Source organism: Motacilla alba, chromosome 2 (genome assembly GCF_015832195.1).
Source record: "Motacilla alba alba isolate MOTALB_02 chromosome 2, Motacilla_alba_V1.0_pri, whole genome shotgun sequence".
Classification (NCBI taxonomy): domain Eukaryota; kingdom Metazoa; phylum Chordata; class Aves; order Passeriformes; family Motacillidae; genus Motacilla; species Motacilla alba.
The window spans coordinates 32,144,924-32,166,882 of record NC_052017.1 but is presented as its reverse complement, the minus strand read 5'-3'; the positions used below and the strand labels follow the sequence as shown (position 1 = coordinate 32,166,882).

The window sequence follows — 21,959 nt, the reverse complement described above, 5'->3', positions numbered from 1 at the left end:
TATCTGAGCAAATGGTTTCAGTAAATGAACAACCCACTGCAAAAAAATGAAGATAACTCATCATTAGATACTTGTGTTTAATGCAATAAAATTTTCCTCCACAGTAATTTGGATAATGACAAGTATGCAAGGATTTCTAGCTATCTGCAGAATGAGTGCTTCCTGCTTGCACAAAGCCAAGGCAGAATTCTAGTAACAAATGAAGCCAAGCTTACAGAGTTTACTTTCTGGAAGACAGGAGCTCAGACCTTAGAGTTAACGGTGTTTTCTCCAGTCCACACACATAAATACAAGGTAGAATGAGGAGATCCGAATTAATATAATCATGTTTGGAAGACAATGTAATTTAGGCATTATTTTTTCATAAAAGAGATCTTAGGATAAAGAAAAATGTATAAGACAATACATACAGGTAAACCAAGGTCAAACTTGTGCACTAAGACAGTGAAGACTTTCAGAATTTCTGTCACCTTCTAGTGTAAGTGTCCCTGCCCATGGTGGGGGATCTAGAAGAAGATGATCTTTAAGGTCCCTTCCAACCCAAACCATTCTGTGATTCTATGAGAGGAAAAGGGACACCCGATAGCCATCATACACAGTAGTCCAAGGTAAAGCATCCTACAGCACAGGGAGTCACGCTGACAGATACACAGAGAGAAGCAGCAAGCAGAAGAGATGCCTAGTGGGCCTCCAACTACACAGCTTTGTTTCCAACAGTGACTGGTCAGATATGGTCTTAAAGCAGGTTACTGACTGTGTCACAGAAGTAGCTCAAAAAAGAAGACACCATGGGACTATCACTGATACTGACATGCACATGCCAGAGGAAGACAGCAAACTACCAGAAAGCAGAGCAGGTGAGCAGGTAAGAGTAATGATTTGCTATGCAGTCTGCTCCATCCTTCTGTAAGCCACCTCTAAGCTAAAGGCTGTGCAACCACATTAGGTTAGTGCTAAGCTCAGCATGCAAGCCCTCAAAGTGTCACAAACCTGAACAGTCATTTTAATCTGCCCATTACACGATGAACCTGCTGATATTTCAACTTGAGGTTAGAAGGAAGTATTAATTCACCGATTTTGCCCCTTCCATTAAGACTGTAAAGACAGCTGCTTATTGTGGCTGCTCTGATACTGTGGACACAAACCAAATCAAATTAAATAGGAAAAACAATCATTTATTTAAATCAAGCAGCTGTCAGATGGTAGCAATTTCTAATTCTTCACTATCCAAGACACATCCAATCCAGAAACCAGGAGAATAGATCTCTCTGCCAATGTTTGCAAGCAACATATTTTTGGATATGTCTACATTTCCAAAATGAAACTAATTTGCATCAGCAACATATTTTTACAGATTAGCACTCATAAAACCAGGTAGATACAGGGGTACGAAACTTCCAGTTTTCTTCTGGTCACATGCTAGAACAAATTGTCCCTGAAGTTTCTGACCACAACCCACTACACTTCTCATAAAGCCTCACATAGCTGCCTGGACAGGTCTCTGCCCTTTAATGGCAATGCAATTTATAGATTATAATCTGATCCACGGTCCAAAAAACCTACTAAGATAACCGTCTGTGTCATCCTTTACAAATTAAAATGCTCCATAAAATTCTTCAGTTCTTAAATCTGATCCCATTTCACATTCTGATCCTTTTTAACCACTCAGTTTTATGGATAAGCATAAATTCATACAACTGCTACTTACCCATCTCTCAGTCAAAGGATCTTTTTCCTATTATTTACACAATGCCTGAGTCACAGAAGGACTATCAGGGTCTTCCCACAACTCTAAAGGGGTTTCTTTAAGAAAAGTAGTTCATTGGTTTCCTGAAGGCACAGTTAACTTATTACTGTCCCATATCTAACTCTCAGTTCTGAAACTCAAGGATCTGTACCAGTTTTATGAGCCTGTTTCCAGCCAGCCAGGTCATGACCTACAGTCCTGAAGAACACTTAAGTACAGCCACCTGGCAACGGGGCCTTGCGTCTGTACCACGGCCAGACTACTTGGCAACATTTTATGTCACTAAGTTACTTTCTTATTTCGGGAACATGGCGGAGGGAACTGAGAAATACAGTTACATGAACTTCTGTTGTTTCTTTCTTGTGATACCGGAAAAAGTGATATCCTGTGCTCCTGCAACTCCAGAGCTCCACTGGAATCTAACCTTTCCATACTGGTGCTAGAACACTTAAAAAACCATTGCCAAAGTCAGCAAAACATGGACTGATCAACAACCATAAAACGGTTCAAAGTTTCCTCCATACAAAATTTCCTCCTGTAAACAGGATCAGCTGATTGTCCAAGACCGGATAGCTGTTCAATAGCTGATAGAAAGGTTCTCATGAAAAAATGGCAATATTGTCAGGCATTTAGAAGAACTGCTACAAATCACAAGAAGTAACACACAGTCCTGTGACAGACAGTATGGTCTATTTATGCAAGACACTGTCAAAAAACAATCCATAAACTTAGAAGGTATTGATCTCTTTACAGTAGTTTTCTGTGGCTGCATATATTTGACAGGTAAAAATATTTTAAAACGTAACTGAAAATTCAGTAAACAGACAACCCTTAAACATGCAAGGCTCTTTACAGTGCTGAATCTAAGTTCAAACTCAACATTTGTTTTTCATTTAAAAAATTCTCAACACAATCAAAACATGTTATGAAGCACTGCCCTAAATAACAAAATAACTATTTCTCCAATTCTGATCTAAAAGAACAATTAAATTACAAACTGGGGGCTGAAGTGGGAGGGAATACACAAGAGTAGAATGACTCTATAGTCTTGAATTCAGGACTCCTTTCCTAACACTTTAGGCCTAGAAGTAGGTAAAATATTTCCTTTCCTCTTTTATGTACTAAATGTGTGCTAGTCTTCCCTGATAACCTTGGTTAAATATTAGAATTTAATAAATAGACTGGAGATCCCTAATGTTCATGTGAAAACACATTTTAAAGGCTCTCCTGGAAAAGTGAGGGAATAATTTATGACCTTAGAAAAATCAGAAAGGATGGTAAGAACACAAGAATATGTAAGGAAAATAGCCCTATATATATTAATATCTGTTCCGGAGACAATTTAAGATCACTATTCCTAAATGAAACATTTTAAAGGTATGATCAGCCCTTACAAACCTAACTAGTAGAAGACAATACTGGCTGCTTTTCAGATTAAGTATTTTATTGCCAGCAGAATCTATTTAGGATGAATGTGAAGGTTTAGTTAATTCTTGAAGGGTGAAAGTGACAGAACAAACTCTTTCAAGAGGAAGTAGAAGTGATTTTTCTGCATGTTTAACCACTCCAACAGTGTGACAATTTTTAACTGCTGCTTCTTTCCTCAAGGCAACCTCTCTTAACACTCCTGTCTTCTGCTCTCCAGCTACTGTCTGGTAGGATTTGCTGCAGCCTCTTCCATGTGCAGCATGCGCCAGCTGGCTCTCCAACACATACAGACCTACTGGCCAGCCATCAATACTGTAAAACTCATTAGAACTTTCACACTTTGACCTCTGAAAAGTTCAGTTAAAACTAAAAAGGGTAAAAAGCGGAAGGGATGAAAAAACAAGGGAACAAAAGGAGAAAAGAGAGGGAATAATAATACAGCCAGGCATGCACCTGTACTCCAGAGTTAGTCCTTCCCAAATGCTCTTCTACAAAAATGTGTAGAAAAAATGAAGTCCTGTAATATGGTATTTCTAGCACTAAATGATAAATCCAAACAAACTACTGCACTGATGCCTTGTACATCACATTTTATACATGTATGCCAAGGCAGGTTACAACTGTAAGGTGAGGCTGTGATAAAGTGGAACCATTCATTTGTGAAATACAGTCAGCCTCTAAACCAATTACACAGTAGTGTCCATGGAACTTTTAAAGAGTCAGGTTGGGTTGTTTGCACTTTTACTGAACTGGAGAAAGGATGCAAATGACTTCCTCTATAAATGCAATTGATATTGTATTTTTCCTCTTTCCCTTCATGCATAGTTTGGAATATGCCTACTTGCACCAAATGAGGCAGAAATGATAGCACTTATTTATCGAGTACTTAGGTAATTTTGTTTCCTTTTTGCTGAAGGAGACACATAGCTTTCCCAACCTCAAAAAAAGCTACTATATCCACTTTTTGGTCTGCAATTTGTCCTGGAAGTTCTTCCAGAGTGGTCTTAACTATGATATCAGTTAAATAAAAAATAGTACTTTGACCTTAGCTGATTTTGTTGCTTGCCTTCACATGGGTAATGGAAGTACAAAATTAAGGTCTGAAAATTCTCCCTAATTTTCAGATTCAGAATTGAATCGCAGCAGATATACTTCAAAGAAATAAGTAGATAGGTGCTTTTGCCCACACACAGCAGCCAAAACTGCTCATTGTTTCTGCAAATGAGACTGAATGCCTCACAACAGGCACACAGAAAATAAATTTCAAAAATACAAATTAAAACTTCTTCAGACTTTTTTTTAATGAATTCCAATTCTGACAGAGTGATGAATAGACCAGCTCTCCAGGGCAGCATTTAACTATCTTAACCATCTATTTTCTCTTACTTTCACACTTTTTTGTCCTTTTTGTACAATCCAGGTTTTGCAGTGAACAAAGTTGCACTGTATTTTTCTTACAGGCCCATGACTCACCCAACACTACAGGCAAAGAAGCAGCATATAAGCAATAATCATGACATGAATATTTAAACTCGGTTCCAAGGAAGAGTCAACAAACTGCAAAACAGTAAGTGTGGCGCTGATACTAAACAAATCAGAAGTTTCCATAAAACCCAGAATGACTGGCTAAAATGGATCATGAGAAAGCATCAACATGCTTAATAAAGGAAGTTATGCTTCTCAAATCTAGCCAAATTCCTTGGAAGAGTCACCAAGCATGGCAAAAAGGCAGTTAGAGTTGTTAATGCAGAACAACTTCCACAGCCCTTTGACAGAAGTCTTTCAAAAGACCAAAATGATAACAGGATAAGTAGTAAGGCATTCAAGTGGAAGAAAATATTGGTTAGAAGACAGATAATTGGTGCCAGGAATATAGTATTTTTAGTTTTCAGAATTCATGTCATCAGGTGATTTCCACAAGCATCTGGGCTCAGTTCTACACCTGCCAATATACTGACATGTCAGATAAATGACCTAGGAAATGGGGATGAGAAGTGAAACGACAGTTTGCTGATGCTGATCAACTATTCAAGGACTAAAACAACTGACTGTAAGTGCCTCTACAGGCACCTCATGAGCAATAGACTGAGAACAAGGCAAACTAAATTCAACACAGACTGCAAGGGAAAACACAATCCTAGCTTAATATATTAACTGACAGACTCAGAAGTGGTATCTCGAAGATGTTAACAATACAAAACCAAACTGAGCCTAACAAGCAATCCACCTCTACTCTCCCTGAACCTCTTCCTTCCTGACAGGGTGGTCAAACACTGGAATAGGGTCCTAAAGAGGTGGTTGATGCCCCATGTCTGTCAGTATTTAACAGGCATTTGGACAACATCCTCAATAACAGGCTTTCATTTTCAGCCAACTCTGAATTGGTAAGGAAGCTAGAGCAGATGATCACTGTAGGTCCCTTCTAAGTGAACTCTTCTGTTCTATTCATCAGCTGTTAAATAGGCAAACCAAATACCAGGAACTTTTAGGCCATGAGTAGGAAATGCAATGTAAATTATTATACTTTACTTATTATACTTTAGAAATCCATGCTGTATACAGTTTTGCTTCCCTTCATTTTATTTATTTGACACAGAGAGACACAATGAGGTCTCTCAAACCACAAGTAACATGAAAAAGCTGATTAAGAAAAACTGTTCACTTTCTTCCTACACAAGAGGACGGGAATATTAAGTGAAATTGACAGGAGGCAGTCTCAAAACAAAAAGAGCACAGTCTCCACAAAATGGGGGATGCCATGAATGACAGATTTTCACATGAGATGAAAAAACAACTGAATAAGCTCATGGAAGAGAACCACAGATGGATGACACTACTTCTCACTCAGAAGTCTTAGCAACAGATCACTAAATCTTCACAACACATTTTGGAAGGTATCATTGTTGGTTTGTTCTAGCCTTACAGCCCTCACTAGACACCTACTGCTGGGACAGGGAAGGAAAACAGAAGAGATGTTTGCTAAATGGACCTTTAACATACAATTAGGAAGCACTAAAAAATACTGAGTAAAACTGTAAAGATAGCACAGATGCAGTTTAATGTCTGCTCCTTATATACCAAGCAACAAAAAAGGTACAAGAAAGAGCATAAATACTGACATTCCAGTTCACCAGCTATTTTGGAACTTTTACATTACATGTTTAAGTTGCTTAAGGCTGAACTAATGAAGTATCTGACACCACCATCACATTCTGCCTCTCTGTAGATCTGACCACAGAACAGGAATAAATGCTGGGTTTGCCTTGGTGTTGGCTATTCACCCCGTAATTCTTATTTGATTCTTAGTCATCCAAAAATTCTTATTTGACCCGTCTCCTACAGGCCATCTCCAGTTTCCACCCCAAAGATCCTTTTCCCAAGCTCTGGCCTTTGCCATCTCTCTCCAGAGATCATCGCTACTGAGCCTTTCAAAGTGCAGCACTTCAATTGTTATGCCCTTTTCATCTTTTGCTTCATCATCCTCTTTGTCTCTCAGCTTTATTTTCTCTAACACAATGGATCATTGTCAAGTCTGTCAGCGCACAGTTGGCCCTCAGTTCTAATCCTTGTGCATTTAACTATCAATTCCTCCAAACTCATTCAGTCCTTTTCAAGTACCAATTTCTTCTACGGGATCAAAGGCTGATTTGCAGGTTTATGCACCAGTAAGTCTCCAAATCACAGTTTTTCATCACTCTGCTACGATGCGTTTCTGGACAAGTAAGAGCACAAGGGAGGCCGACACAGGAGAGGCAGAGGAATTGTCAGTACTCAGAAAAGCTACAGCCCCAAAAGCTGAGTTCTTGAAGTGATTTCTTTTCCAATAGGACACAATACAACCAAAAACATCTTCCGTGTTTATCCATGCTAAGCAGTAATATATCTCACTCCTATGTTTGTACAACATGTAACAGAAAACCTAGGGAAAAAGTGTCCCAAAAATGCCTATGACTTCATAGCTGTCTGCCAAAAGAAACCCACTTATACCATGGCAAAAAGTTGTTTATGTTCTTCTACAGAATACCTTTAGCTTAGTACAGTCCACTGAAGTAGCAAAGTCCACTAAGCCCTACCTAGAAATGCCAGAATCTACAAAGGATTTTCAAACCTTGATCTTTGAGGCTCAATACAGAAGCTAGTCATAGAAACAGCAAAATGCAAAAACATCTGCTTTTGACAAGCATATGTCAACACTTCACTTAAGCAGAGCAACAATGAGAGAGCTGCAGAGCCTCAGCTTCAGCTGCAGTGCAGATCGGCTCACAGAAGAATCACGTTCATTCACTCTGCAAATCTTACACACGAGTATGAGTGCAAACAGCTGAACTGAAATGCACAATGCTCATGATCAGGAACTGAGATCACCTGGAAACGTTACAGATGAAGCAAGCCTTCAGGGAATTTTTATGGAAACACCAGTCATACAGGAAGTAAAAGCTTGTCCAAGATTTAGAGCAGAAACTCCAGTAGAATTTAATACAGTGAGTAAAGGCATTTTTGAAATTATATAAAAGAATAAAATCATGATTATTTTTAACATGGCTTCTGGTTAAAAATAAAGCCATTTTTTTAGATTAAAATCCTACATATTACAGTTTGTTATAGTTCAAGTTTTGTTTCATTGTTATTCCTAGATCTGTATGTGGACACTGATACAGTAAGTTGGTAACATACAGTAAAAAGGTGGCACCTGAAAATGAGGCTCCTTGAGTATTCCAACCAATTCTGCAACGTTTTCATCCTTATTTACTAAGGGACTGATGTCTTCAAGAATTTCATTCACCAGCTCCAGGTTGTTGTCACTGACAGCCTCAAGTTTAGAATCTTCCAGTCGTTCGTGAGCCTGTAAGATTAAATAAATGAGACTAAAATGTAAGTAAGTTTTGAGTGGTTCAAATCCATAAACTTTTCAGTGCAATCTTCAGCAGAAAAGCCAGAAAAATTATATATAGGATAACCCGATTCAACTGCTGAAGGACTTTGCATGCTCCACTACAGCTCCAAATTAACTTTATAAGCAGCACATACCAGAGAGGCTTTTAAGTGCATATCTCCTCTATGCTATACACACCAAGCACTGCTGTATCCACAGTACAGCACCTCAGGACTTTTGCTGCTTTGGAATCCTTGACACGTACACCTTCTAGAAGAAGGGCAGAAAAGGAACTATGGGATCTTTTCAGAGTCTGCAAGAAAAACATTTACGTCAGACTCCTCCCATTCAAACACCTTCTGAACAGCACATTCTAAAATCAGCCTAACTGAAGGAAATACTAAAGAAAAGTTGGAGTCAAAGGCAGCTGGCAGTATCCTGGGCTGCATTAAAAGTGTTACTTTTAATGCAGAGTGAGTGTTACTCAGCACCAGTGAGACCACACCTGGAACACTCTGGACATTTTGGAAAGAGCCCAGAGAAGGACCACAAATATGATGAAGGGTCTGGAGCCCCTCTTATGTGAGGAAAGGCTGATCACTGTTCTGCCTGGAAAAGAGAAGGCTCAGGGAAATCTCATCAATGTGCATTAAAGGTATACTATGCAAAGAGGACCTCGGCAGCCTGTTCCCAGTGGTGACTGGCGACAGGACAGCAGGCACTGGGCATAAAATGAAACTCAGGAAGCTCTGTCTGAACATTAGGAAACATTTTTTCCAGCGTGAGGGTGACTGAGCACTGGCACAGGTTGCCCAGAGAAGACGGGAGTTTCCCTTCTTGGTGGTACTCAAAAGCTGTCTGGATGTGGTCCTGGGCAACCATGTCCAGGCAGATCTGCTTGAGTAGGGAGAGCTGGACCAAATGCCCTCCAGAGGTCCCTTGCAGCCTCAACCATCCTGTGATTCTTTGGTAACATTTCATCTATTTCTAGAGCTATTCCTGAAGACACAATAATTTTCTGAACTCTGCAGATACTTAAATTCATTGAAAGGTAAGTGCTTTGAGCAGGAAGAGAAGCATCTCTGAATGCTTAATTTATTTATTACAGACAGTGCTCTATCATAGAATTGGGGAATAAGAGGAGGCCAAAAATACCTCAGATTCTCAATTAAGTTATTTTCAACATTGTAGCAACAAGAAATTTACAAAGGAGCAATTACTTTGCATATAAAAACAAATGCATAATAGATATAGATAACAGATATAATTCAGAATCATCTATATATACTTCCCACAGATATAATTTGAAGGTATGTGAGCACTTCTGCTCTCTTATTACCGCTTTAAAACAGACAATAAAATAAAATTTTGCTAAAAGCAGAGAACTTTGCTTCCTGAAATCATCTGAGTATTAAATTGTACTTCATATCTATAAAATGCTATTTCTGCAGGCCTGATGGCCAAACTCTGGAAAGGTTAACTTAACAGAAAGGCATTTCAAACATTTTCCAACACCAACACATACAAACCAAACAACTGGGATTACAAAGTTATAGGAAGCTCAGCACCTACACACATTCTCCTTTATAAGGGAATGCTATTTTGTACAGAACACACACAGTAAACAATATCCTTCTTTTACAGCAAGTAAAAACACAAATTAGTGATTTTTAAACATAACCCAACTGTAAAACCTTCGTAAGATTAGAGAATATGGGTTACCTTTTTTCTCATTCATTGTTTTCAAAAAAACACTACTAACACTGAGTGATATAATCTCAATACAAATATTCTCACCCTTCACTCCAAAATCAAGGCCACATATATACTGGGGAACATAAAGTTTTATCAGTGAACAATCTCTGATCCTGTAATATGTTGAGGAGTAACAGGATATGGAATGGTATGAATAAGTTAAAAAACAAACAAACAAATAGGAATACCTAACTTGGATATTACCTTTTTTTTTTTTTTTCATTTCAATAAAACATTTCAGAAATATTGAAACTCAATTGAGCCTTTCTGTGCATTCAGTATATATCATACCTGCCAAATGTTCAAATAGTAAGGCTTTTAACTCCAACAATCGGATATCTTAAATACTGGGGTAAATACTTATAGATTACTCCCAAGATGCTTCCTTGGCCTGGGCTGGGCATTCACCTGGTCTCCTGTAGGCTGTGCTACAATGCTAAAAGCAGTAGTGTAGTAGCAGAAAGAAGATAAAGTTTTGAGGTTTGAAAGAATAGTTAACAATCCAGGAGAAGAGAATTTTGATACCATAGTTCAGTAGCAAAACCGAGGAGAATTCATGTTTGTTCCAAGTTCAACAGTTATTTTCCAAAAAGCATAATAATTCTAAAGACTAGTTAGGATTGAACACAAACATCAGCATAAGAAAGATAGGGAGTTGGCGTTTTAAGTCTGGAAAAGAGAAGACTCTGGGAAGACCTTACAGCAGTCTTTCAATACTTAAAGGGGGCATACAAGAAAGATGGGAACAAACTTTTAGTAGGGCCTTTGGCAACAGGACAGGGCATGATGATTTTAAACTAAAAGAGGGTAGATTGAGACTAGATATAAGGAAGAAAAGTTTTTGGACTGGTGTGGTAAAACACCACAATAGGTTGCCCAGAAAGGTTGCAAATGCTCCATCCTTGGAAACAATCAAGGTCAGGCTGAACGGGGCCCTGAGCAACCTGATCTAGTTGAAGATGTCCCTGCTCATTGCAAGAGGGTTAGACAAGGTGACCTTTAAAGGCCACCTCCAACCAAAACTACTCTATGACTCTATAAACATCAGTGACAGGAAAAAACATTTACAATTATAACAGTTCTCCTTTCCTCTACCACCTACTGAATAGTGGATGGGTTCAGTGAAAGAACCCTATCCTAAAAAAAAATCTGTAATTTCTACCTTATCACCTTTATTCTATACAATAAAAGTGTGAAATGAATGTAACCCAGTTTTAAAAGATCAGCCAAACTGCACTGCAAAATACAATAAACTAACTACTATACTTATTGTTCACCTTCATTTATTTAAGGACCAAAAGGAGAAAATAAGTTTGCATAGCTTGTGGCACATTTCCCCAAGTTTCTTATTGTCCCTTTTGGTGTACTTTACATAATGATTAGTCTCAATAATTGGCTAATAAAGGAAAATGAAAAAGCTTTTGCATTTCTGGCCTGCTTTGAAATTATTCTGCTTAAACAATGTAACCATCTCAGAGAACTGAGAAGACTGAGAACTGAGAACCAGCTCTTCTAACAGAAAAGCAAGTTTATGTATTTTTAGGGACAAATATGTGAATTACATATGCTTCACCAAATGTGTTTTGATCTTACCCTTACTTAGCACTGCTTGTTAAGACTGAGGATTTTTCCAAAATAATTACAAAGAAAATATGAGTGCAGTCACACCATGTGAACACAATTAAAACCTTTAAGCATTCTACATAAAGCATGTGTACAGTTAAGAATCTGTTTTCATTACAAGCACTTTTTTTTTACATCTGCTAGTAATTAAATTCCACCTAATTGTTACTGGCCATTAAAGCACAAATTCTTTATAAGAAAAAAAGGCTTTGCAGTGAACATTTTCTTCATGATAAATATTAAAGATGACTTATGCAGCAGATACTTAAAGTTGTTCCCACTGACAGTAAAAAAATGCTTTTACTTTAGTAAATTTAGTACACAAATCTTTTTCTCTGCAGTCATCTCACCAGCAGATAAGACACTTCCATTACTTCTAAGTTTATTACTGTGCCATGTCTTCAACTTAAAACTAATTTTTTGAACAGCTAAACAGAAGTAAATTTTTATATGAATTCTCATGAGAAATTTTCCTTTCTAGATTTTTACACTGTACAAAATCCCTGGACAACAATCCTTTAGCTTTACAGAGGATTTCATACCTGCCCAGAGGGCACTGCTTTCAGATGTCTATTCCTATTAAAGAGACAGCTGTATTTAAGTTAACTGGGTTTTCCTCATGAAAGGAGCTTATTTTTATGAAGTAAGATTAAGAACACATACAAGTGATGTGCAGTATTTGACTGCATTTCCTACTGGTAAGACCAGCTACATTTTAATTAAAGAGTCCAAAGATTTTTTTGCAAGTATCACCTTACATATTTATGATTGATTGCTACCACCCATACATAAAAGATTTTTGTAATCCAAGAAAAAAAACTTAGGATAATCCATGTTTTAGAGAGCTGACAATCAACGATAAAACCATTAGTCTGAGATCCAGGAAAGGGTATGGAGAGAATATTTTCTTGGCATATCAGAAAGCAATTTTGAGCTAAAGATGAAGAGAAAACATTTTCATTTCATTTCATGTCATGGGATAATGAAGGTGACTGCTCTCACTTTTCATCTCTGACAAAACCACTAGAAGTCATAAGGCATATGAGTTATGCACACAACAGTGGTTACAAGACTACATTAAAATCAACTGCTTCTAATTTCAAATATTATGATTTTTTCTTCATAAATAATATAACCACATTATTTCTGTAGTCTCTGAATTTTTCATCTTCCTCTAGATTTTTCTATATGATTATTAACCAGCATGCACAGAAATTACACCAACTCTTCACCTTCAAGCTGGCCTTCAAGTCTTTTAATAAGATGAACCAACAACGTGTTGTGGATACCTCAATTCACACTCAATGTTCACAAAATAATGTAAGACTTAAAACATCTCTAGATTCTACTCAAAGCAGCAAATTGAAATACCTTAGCAAGCGATCTTACGATAGGGTTTTCCATAATTCCTTTAAGAAAAATCAGGTCTATTTCTTCAGCGCCTGTCGATGTCGGCAGATCAGTAAGGTTGTCTAAGACCTGCTGCATGGCTGCTGACAAAACAAAAACAAAAAGTAAATACTGACTAAAACAGGCTTCCATAAGGAGCAAAAGCGCTGGGAAACACCACAACATTAACTTCAAAGACGTTAAGCAGTCAAATACATCTACTGAGAACAAGGGAACAGAACAAAAAAAGAACTTTTTTTGTGTGTGTGTCTGAAAAATGAAATAAAGGCTCTATCCAATTGAACCCAGACCCAGCACATTCCTTCCAAGATTTGCTACTAAGGATTGAGAAAACAAACAAGTATAAACTATGTATAAGGTATGCATAATCTTCCAAACACAATAAAATCAACTCCTTCAGTACTCTTTTTTATTTTGTATTTTTCAGAAGTTTTCAGCCCTCATACATACAGCAACCCACAAGTTTTACAATGCTTGTGGAGGCAGATTCACTGTTGTAAAAATGAACACATCGTTCCAAACCAATTTTTTTAAACCTAAAATTTGCTTCTAAGGCAACTCTTACTGTGGGAACACTTGTGTCCACCCTGGCAGTCCTTTACGGCCAGTCCTGACCCATTGCACTCTGGCACTAAGTGCACACAGTGCAGACACTAACGCCAGCCTGGTCCCACAACACACTGCAATGGGAAGTACACCCTACAATGAGAAATGCATCGCGCCTGCCCGGTACCCTCAGACTTGCTGAGAGAACCACTCTTGGCTGAGAGTCAACAATGCTGCCTAAAGAAATGTCAGAAAATGCCACCATCCCAGCTGTCTGATCCCCTGAAGTCATTGAGGTGAGTTTAGAGAATTTGTTCTTGTTCTTAACTTTACTCTTTTAAACTCCTGCCAAGCTATATATGCATGTTCAAATAGACACACACACAGGTGTACTAACAAAATCTCCTGTTGAGATTCCCAACAAGCCCAGAAGCCTTGGAATAACCACTGTGTTCTGCAACGCTCTGCATGTTGCAGAGTAGTATATACCAAGAGAATCAGAAAAGCCTATATGCCCCTTCTCCCACACAGGAATTTACCCTTAAATTTCCTCACTACTTTATAATGAAAGCTATTATGAAACTGCACAGTAAAAGAACAAACTGCATTTCTCAACACCTACTTTCTGATTCCAATTCTTCCTAGAAAATTCCATCTGAAGAAAAAAATGTCTGGCCATTCCTTCTGTTAAGTGGAACTGACTTTTCAACAAGCAAATGAACTCACGTGCGACATTTTAACTACAGCAGTGCATATCAAAAGACCTGTATTATGTTAAATGTTTTAACCACACTTTTAGTTTCAAAAAAAGTGAATTTTCTGTGAAACCGTGAGTAGGAGGGAAAATGACACTTTATGTTTTCAGATTTTGAAGCAGCATTATTTCTACTTTGTAACAGACAAAGTCCTGTCAGCAACCACACATTAAATAAAGTTACAAAATTACCATGCAAACAGTCTTCCCCAGACTAGGTATGTCCTACATCCTGACTAGTTCAGCTGCAGATGAAATTACCTTCTTCACATTTTCTCAATCCCCAGTTTCAGACTCGTGACTTTTAATGTAGTCACACAAGCTGTACTATCTGCAGAAGTGGGCAGATGTTTCTGGCCAATTTACGTCATAGGTGCTGCATAATAATGCAAGTGTTAGAATAATAAGCTTTCTGTACATTTTTAACAGTTACGTAAATTCTTTTTTGAGGAATTTCAGGTTAGCACTTTTTCTCCTACAAATAATCAGATAAAATGCAAAGCTTCCTTGAAGTCAAAGTATGCATTCCAACTACCAGCTGCAATTCCAGCACTTGATGGTGACAAAAACATCTATAATAAACACATTGTTCATATTATCTCCATATTATCCTGTTCCTTACTTAAGCCTTTCAGAATTCTGCCTTAGATCAAATTTTAAAAAATAATCTCTACATAAAAACTTTATCATCAAAAAGAAAATGTTAGGAGCAATGTTAAGCTTCAGAAGAATATCTTCATACAAGTAGTCAGGGTATTTTCAAATTAATATTTTATGTAATAAAGGTTTCAGAAACATCTAGCATAAGAACTACTTAAGTATATTTCAGCATTATTAGAAAAAAGCAACCAGCTTTATCAACATGCAGAGTTCAAAAAATTTCCAAAGGCAGACTTGCATTCCAGGTCATCAAAACCAAAACCAGCTGTTCTCAGAAACAGCTTCGTACAGTTGTGTGTTAGTTGCCTTCTCTCATGGCACAGCCATCATGGCAAGAGTCTTCTTAGCTATAAATAGTGTTGCCTCAATATAAGAAAGCAAACCAAAAAGGCAGGATAAGGCACCTTTACTCATGCTGTATTGTTTGTGTTTGAACACAGTATGAGGCTCAATATTGCCTCAGTGTAGATAGTTCCCCATCTTAAAGGGAAGATCTTTCCAAGTAGTTGAATAAAAAAATAATACCTTTAAGTATCCCTTTATTTCGAACAGTTAAAATGTTAAGCAAAACAATTTTAGCATGAGAGAAAGGTTAAGCTTCGACAGTCTTTGCACCTATTACCTAGCACATGGTAGGCAGAGGAACATATATGCTTCACCATGTTCCACTGCTTTACACTCACCTGGCAAAATATTCAGAACATGATCAAATGTTATTTGCCAAAAAAATCATCAAGAGCATATTCCAACAGGAATTATGCCTCCTGGTTTAATTAAAAAGAATAGACCACAAATATATGGATACATTTTTGATGGACTAGACAAAGCATTTTAATCTCAGTGTTTTATGTGCATTACGCAAGTCATGGGCCACTTCCAAATATAGTTCCTGTTTAATGTGAAAAACTGCTATTTGTTCACGTGTGAAAATAGCTTTGAAAGTCTAAGCAATATACTGACTACATATGCCTTAGATATTCATACAGGTACTTTCAAAAAGTTTGATTTATCTGAAGACTAAGGGCAGAGGTGGGAGGAGGGGAAGACACTTTGGGAAATGTATTATGGAACCGGTTTTTCTGTATCTATTCAAGAAGCTTTCATTTACTCATTTCTAGGATTTATTAGACAACAAACAACAGGAGATACTTTGTTTCAAGGCTTAATTATAATGATCTTTCAGAATAATGTAGATTCACATGGAATTTCAAGTAGCACTCATTTAAACAATTTCCCTTTTTTCTTTCTGGGGTAAAGCCACCTTAGCACTTTTACAAAAGCATCTTCTCTTATTCCTGAGCAGCAGGAATGAAAGCTGAAGATGAAAGTACTTAGGTAGGAAAGTTTTACTTAAAAGATCAGCTCCTACCAAGCAAGAAACAGATGGAACTGAGGAGTTTTGAGACTACCAAATCTAAATATCCCATCAAGAATTGCCTTTTGAGCCGCACATCTCTTTTGTGGCGAATCTGCCCTTGAAATGTTGATAGAAGTTACTCACTGGGGGGTAGAAAGCCCTGTAGAACTTACATTCAAGTCAGGCATACTGAAGAACTAAGGACTACATGAACAAATTGCATAAACCAGGTTGTCAGAAGTGCTTATTATTATTGGATACTTTGGTGTACAATAAAGAAGAAATGTGTGCTTTTCCTTCAGTGGAAAACTAATTGGGTCTCTCTTCCCTCTCTTGTCCCATCTTTTACAGGAAAATAGTAAGACTACACTGACTTCCAGAGTTCTACCATTCACCTCTCTCTCTCTGAAGACAAGCCTGCTTCTATATTCAATGACCCATCTGGGGAAAACTTTAAACTCTCATCACAACACATAAGGATTTGTTTTTGTGAGGACACCATGAGACAGGCATGGCTGATTACAATGGTTAAAAAAAACACCTAGGAATACACACATATTACAAGAAACACACTGACAACAGCCTCCAGACACACCAGGAAGAACTGGGTGGCAGAAACAGACTCTCAGTTGAGGCAAGGTGCTGAAATACAGGGATTCTTAGGAAAGGGTGACAACAGAACTGAGTCTGAGCCGGGACTCCTAAGAGGAAATTTACAACTTCAGCCCCCGGCTTTCGTGACAGGGAATACACACAGAATTAATTTCCACAGTCAATTTTCAAAAAACATCTTCATAACTGCAGCGAGTTTAAAGCCTCAAGCAAGACTCAGCAGGAACATACCGGTCTGCTGTGTACATGCACTGAACAATTTATTCCTACCATACATATGACCCCACATTCAGGGAAACTAGTCTGTCATTTGAGCCCCATCTCAAAAAGGGAAAAGGGGCAAAGAGATGTTAATTGATCTCCGTGGCAAACAGCACGCATCCTGAGGTGTGGGAATACAGAAATCCCACTTCCTAATGCAAAATTTACTAAGCAGAATTAAATCCTCCTAATTCCCACAGAGTTCTTCAGACAACCAAAGGATGTTTCAAAGGTTTAATCTACACATCGTACCTTACAATAGCAAGTTCAGATCAAACAGCCATAAAAGATACCCTGATAACTCCTTTCTTCTTGTAATTGTAAGAAAAAGGCAGGTTTTCACCAAGCTCTCAGCTGTGATTCTTCTACCAAATTTGATTTTTATTCTTTCTTTCAGTGCCTAATTCTTGTCTACATTAATTCTACGTAGAGGAAAGAGGAAGCATACATTTAAATAAATTTTCCAGATTTGCAGACAGAAGACAAATGTGTCACTCACTGGGGAAAATTAAAGCTTTTCAGAATGAATACTTTGCACAATTTTTTTTAGCTCAGCTTCATTTTATTAAGTCTCCAAGCTTACAAAATAACAGGAATGAAAAGAAAATTATGTATAATATATTTAAATAAACATGCATATTTATTTCCACATGGCCTACTCATCTGGATAGAAAGTTATAATAAATACCTCAAGGACTACTGGAAAGGCAGGTACTCCATACAAAGTCTAGAAAGTCAGATTAAAATCTTGTCATATACATAAACTTCAGAAGTAGTTTCTTGTGTAATTTAAAACCTTTTCAAGAGGGAATATATTGAAGTTTCACAAGACACACAATAAGCTCAGACAAAAGAAGATTAATTTTTAACTTTGTCAGCTCTTAACCAATGACAACTCTAACTTTTTTCCCATTTGTGTTTAAGGTTTTTAAATAATGACCATTATGCTAAAATAAAAGGAAAAGGAAAAAAAAAAAAAACTTGTTTTTGTCTTGGCCACTTCTCTCCCCAGTCACAAATTATACTGTTTTTGGCAGTCTAGAACACAGAAAAGGAGTACCTATGAACAAGTTAACATTCTGAGAATATTTCACAAGTTCATTCACAAACAGGCTATTGACCAAGAATATATGAAAGGCTGACAAAGCTGTCTTACTACTGCTAAAGTAAGTTTCAGAAGCCGTATTTTCAGATAGAAGTCTCAGGGAAGCACTATGCAGTGAGCACATACAACATTATGTTTGTGTTTTCACAGCCAGCAGCTGCATGCACTGAGCAGGATCACTCTCAGCAGCAGCTCCAGAGCAGCGAGCACTACAGGAGTGGTGGAGCTCTGCAGCTCTGTCCTGCGCTCCTCTACAAATCAGTCACCTGCTCCACACATGCTGCTGACTGCAGCAGGGGTGCAATGACACTCCTTCAAGCACCCACCCACACACCTTGCACCTCCTAGCTGACAGACACTGCCAAGCAGGGAGCGCTGGGCCAGCCCTGAACAGCCACCTTTAACTCAGACATTCCTGGGCAGCGTTCCATTGTAACATCCCTCACGCATCTCTTCTAAACAGGACCCCATCCTAAGCCAGCAAACACAGCAGACCTCCTCTAAAAAGACAGTAAGGTTGATTAATGAAGAAAGCTGCTGTCTGCAGCATGAACACTTTACTGACTGCAGAATTACATATGGCAATGAATTTTTAAAGGAAGAAGGAAAAGTCTAATTGATAAGAATCAATGTTCCTCTGGATATTCAAATTCTGCCCACTGAATTTCTGCATATTGAAAAGAAATAACATAAGTGCTTAGAAAAGTTTATTAATGTTTTTTTAACTTCATTTTCTCCAAGTCTACTGGCAAGCCAAATGGAGCTATTTTAACATACCTATAAATAGAAGCTCAAGCAGTCCCTACCCTTATCAAACCTGGCTCAACTATATCTTTCATGCCCATTTTCCATGACTGTGAAGGTCACAAAACCTATAGGGAAGAGCCAACAACCCCTTCCCAGCTTGAACACTGCAGACATACTTCTTTCAGGCTGCGAAGATTGTCTATAAAAAGACGAAGCACAAATTTTCTGACGAACAGATGGACCTCACAGCTGCATCTTTTGGAAAAAATAAAAGCACTATTTAAAAGTAATCTCAGCAAAGATAAAAAGGGAACAAAACATCAAAATTCCAAAACTCGCAGAATTAAAAGCTTAAGTCTTATTTAAATACATATATCATGATCAACAACAAGATATTGAGGACAGATACACTAAAATATAGTTTTTAGGAAATTATATCAGACTTCTCTTTCTTAAAGGATTGCCCAGAAAAATATTTCATAAAGTACAAAGGCAATTAACTTCATGCTAACTAAGCTCAATGCTTTGAAGATAAGACATATATAAGTGCTAGGTATTACCAAGTTTTCTGACCTTTTTTAATTAGAGGAAAATGATGCAGGCTTCAGGCACAGAAATTAACTGAGGAAGGACATACATGCACATAATAGACATGTATAGAGAAAAAAAAACTTTAAGCACCATACAGCACAAACCAGAGCAAGTACAAGCAAGTCAACTAGAAGTTTTCTAAAAGGCTGAATTTAAAAAAAATTTTAAATGTTTTTACTTTTTCTCTACGGATATTAAGAAAGTATACACTGATGTCACACAAAGACTACTGTACTTTAAATGAATACTAGGACATGCCCCAGGAGAATTTTCAATTCTGATGAAGAAAGACTGTACTACCCTTAGTTCTTCAACTACCTTAGTAGTTCAGATACTGGAGAATGTATTTGAACAGATTGTTAAATGAAGGCAAAACATACAGTGGCTAGGCATCTAAAATACTACTTTGTAGTCAAAAGTTATAGGAGAAATTCAACAAAGTTTCAGAATGCATCCTGCACTCCACTCAAGTTATACAACAGGCTGAGCTTATTGCACACATCCATCATTCTCCCTGATATTTTGCAAATAGTAGCTGGATGAAGAAACCTCCATTCTCTGCAGTACCCCTGCTAATTAATGCCAGTTTTTATGAAGTCTAAAATGCCAGCAAAAGAGATACAACAGCCTAAGTACAGCTTTTGAAGTACTGCTTCCTCTAATGCACACTCTTCCAAATGAATCAAAAGCTTTGTATCTGCATTTCTGCCACAGTACTCAGGATTATTTATCTATTGCAGTATGACAGAGCCTGAAGAAAGCAGGACTGAAAAAATGCTAACATAAGTAAAGAGGACAGTTATATAGCAAGGAAGAAGTCATGTGTAACAAACAAACAAACAAAATGAAAGAATCAGTTTACTGTACTACTTTTCTTGGTGAAACACTTGAGGGAAAGCCATGCAGAACCATCTATTGTTTTAGCCCCTTCACAAATTCAGCCTAAGGACAGCTGGAATTAAGATTTCTTCCTCAATTATATCTCTTCTTCACACAACTAAAAAATTAGACCTGAAGAGAAAATAATGAACACCCTTCCAAAGGGATAGCAGACTTCCACTCCAAGAACATGCTTCCATCTTGCTGCTGGTCTCCAATCAACATCATCATGGTGGATAAGGCAAGCTGCATGTTGTGTCCCACTTTTGAGACCAGGAACCCCAGGAGCAACTGGCCCAAGCTTGGCCATCAGCATCTTTTTCCATTTGCACTTTCATCTGGGAACACTAGATAGGCATTTTTTCAAAGAAAGCTAAAATTCACAAGACTTGTAACGTACTCTACTGTCAGTGCAAATGAAACAGTTCAGAACATTAGTTACAGAGCTGTTCTGTAGCATGCACGTCTACAAAAAAGACAAGATACTTCAAACAAACAAAATTAGATACTCCACTGTGTAGCAAAGTAACAACACTGCAGTTCCAGAGATCTGTGATGAATCTTATTACCAGAGATGATGTTGGTTTCACTGCAGTTTGTATCCCAGGGGTGTCTGCATCCTTGTGTCTGAAGGCACCTGATCACTCAGAGTATCAGGAGGATAGCATTATAAACAATCCACACTTTGGATATCTGGGCATTTCCTTAATCTTGGTTAATAGGAAATCTAGATTAACAATTCTTTCTGCTCCCTGTTCTTAATCTGTAACATGAAGAGGGCAATTTTCTGCCCTTCAGAAGGTTTCTCCTCTCCTATATCGACTGGGAAAGAGGCAAACCTGGCATAACTGCCCTACACCCTTCTCCACTCTGCACCTTTTTCCATATAGACAGTAAGAAGTGTGGAAAACATATCAGATGAGAGTCTCGTGAGTGCCTTGCACAACACCTTTAATACTTTTCTCTCTAGTGATAGGGAGAGATAATGAGATCTATTTTGACCTTCTTACAGTTGCATCATACTGTCAGCTCACTCTACTGGTCTGTCACAAAACAGTACACAAAGGTACACTTTAAATGTCACGCTCTTCCAAAATTTAAAACTGTAACTGAACAAAATGTCCTCTTTCTTCAGTGAAAATACTACACATATATTTTGTCCCACTGCTATTACTCGAGGTTTCAAATTAGTTTTTGGCACTTTGGTTTTGGTCCACTTTTGCTTTAGTGAAAATGCTCAGACAAGGAAATGCACCAGAAACCACATATCATCCAGATACTACTGTTGCTTTTAACACTACTTCGTTTCACAGCTTCAAGCATAGGAATCCTAACTGAGGACCGAGGAATCAACTGAGGAATCCTAACAAATAAAAATTTTATAATGAAGATTTTTAATACGCTGTGTCATGACACATTCTCAGAGTTATTTTCTAACAACAGCAGAATGCTTTTCTAAATTAAAGCACCCAGACTCAGCACTTTCAAAATCTGATTGCAGCCGCTTAAAAAACTACACCTCTGCCCTTTTACCAGTCACACTCATACGTTAATATTTCATGTAAGCACTGTTTCAGGCCTCTGCTACTGTGAAGTATTTATTGAATTATC

At 37.7% G+C, this 21,959-nt stretch overlaps 1 protein-coding gene across 8 annotated transcripts in view; it reads right to left on the bottom strand.

The window, feature by feature from the left end:
* MPP6 (membrane palmitoylated protein 6) overlaps positions 1-21,959 on the bottom strand; it is a 63,100-nt gene that overhangs the window by 18,771 nt on the left and 22,370 nt on the right. For 4 of the 8 annotated variants that reach the window (XM_038123446.1, XM_038123435.1, XM_038123426.1 and 1 more), the window contains 2 exons: positions 12,798-12,919; positions 7,866-8,018 (listed from right to left, as the gene is read on the bottom strand). In XM_038123446.1, coding sequence (XP_037979374.1) covers positions 7,866-8,018; positions 12,798-12,914 — 270 coding nt within the window. In that variant the 5' untranslated portion in view covers positions 12,915-12,919. The remainder of the gene's footprint in view (positions 1-7,865; positions 8,019-12,797; positions 12,920-21,959) is intronic. The other 4 variants (XM_038123472.1, XM_038123416.1, XM_038123485.1 and 1 more) reach the window with 1 other exon arrangement.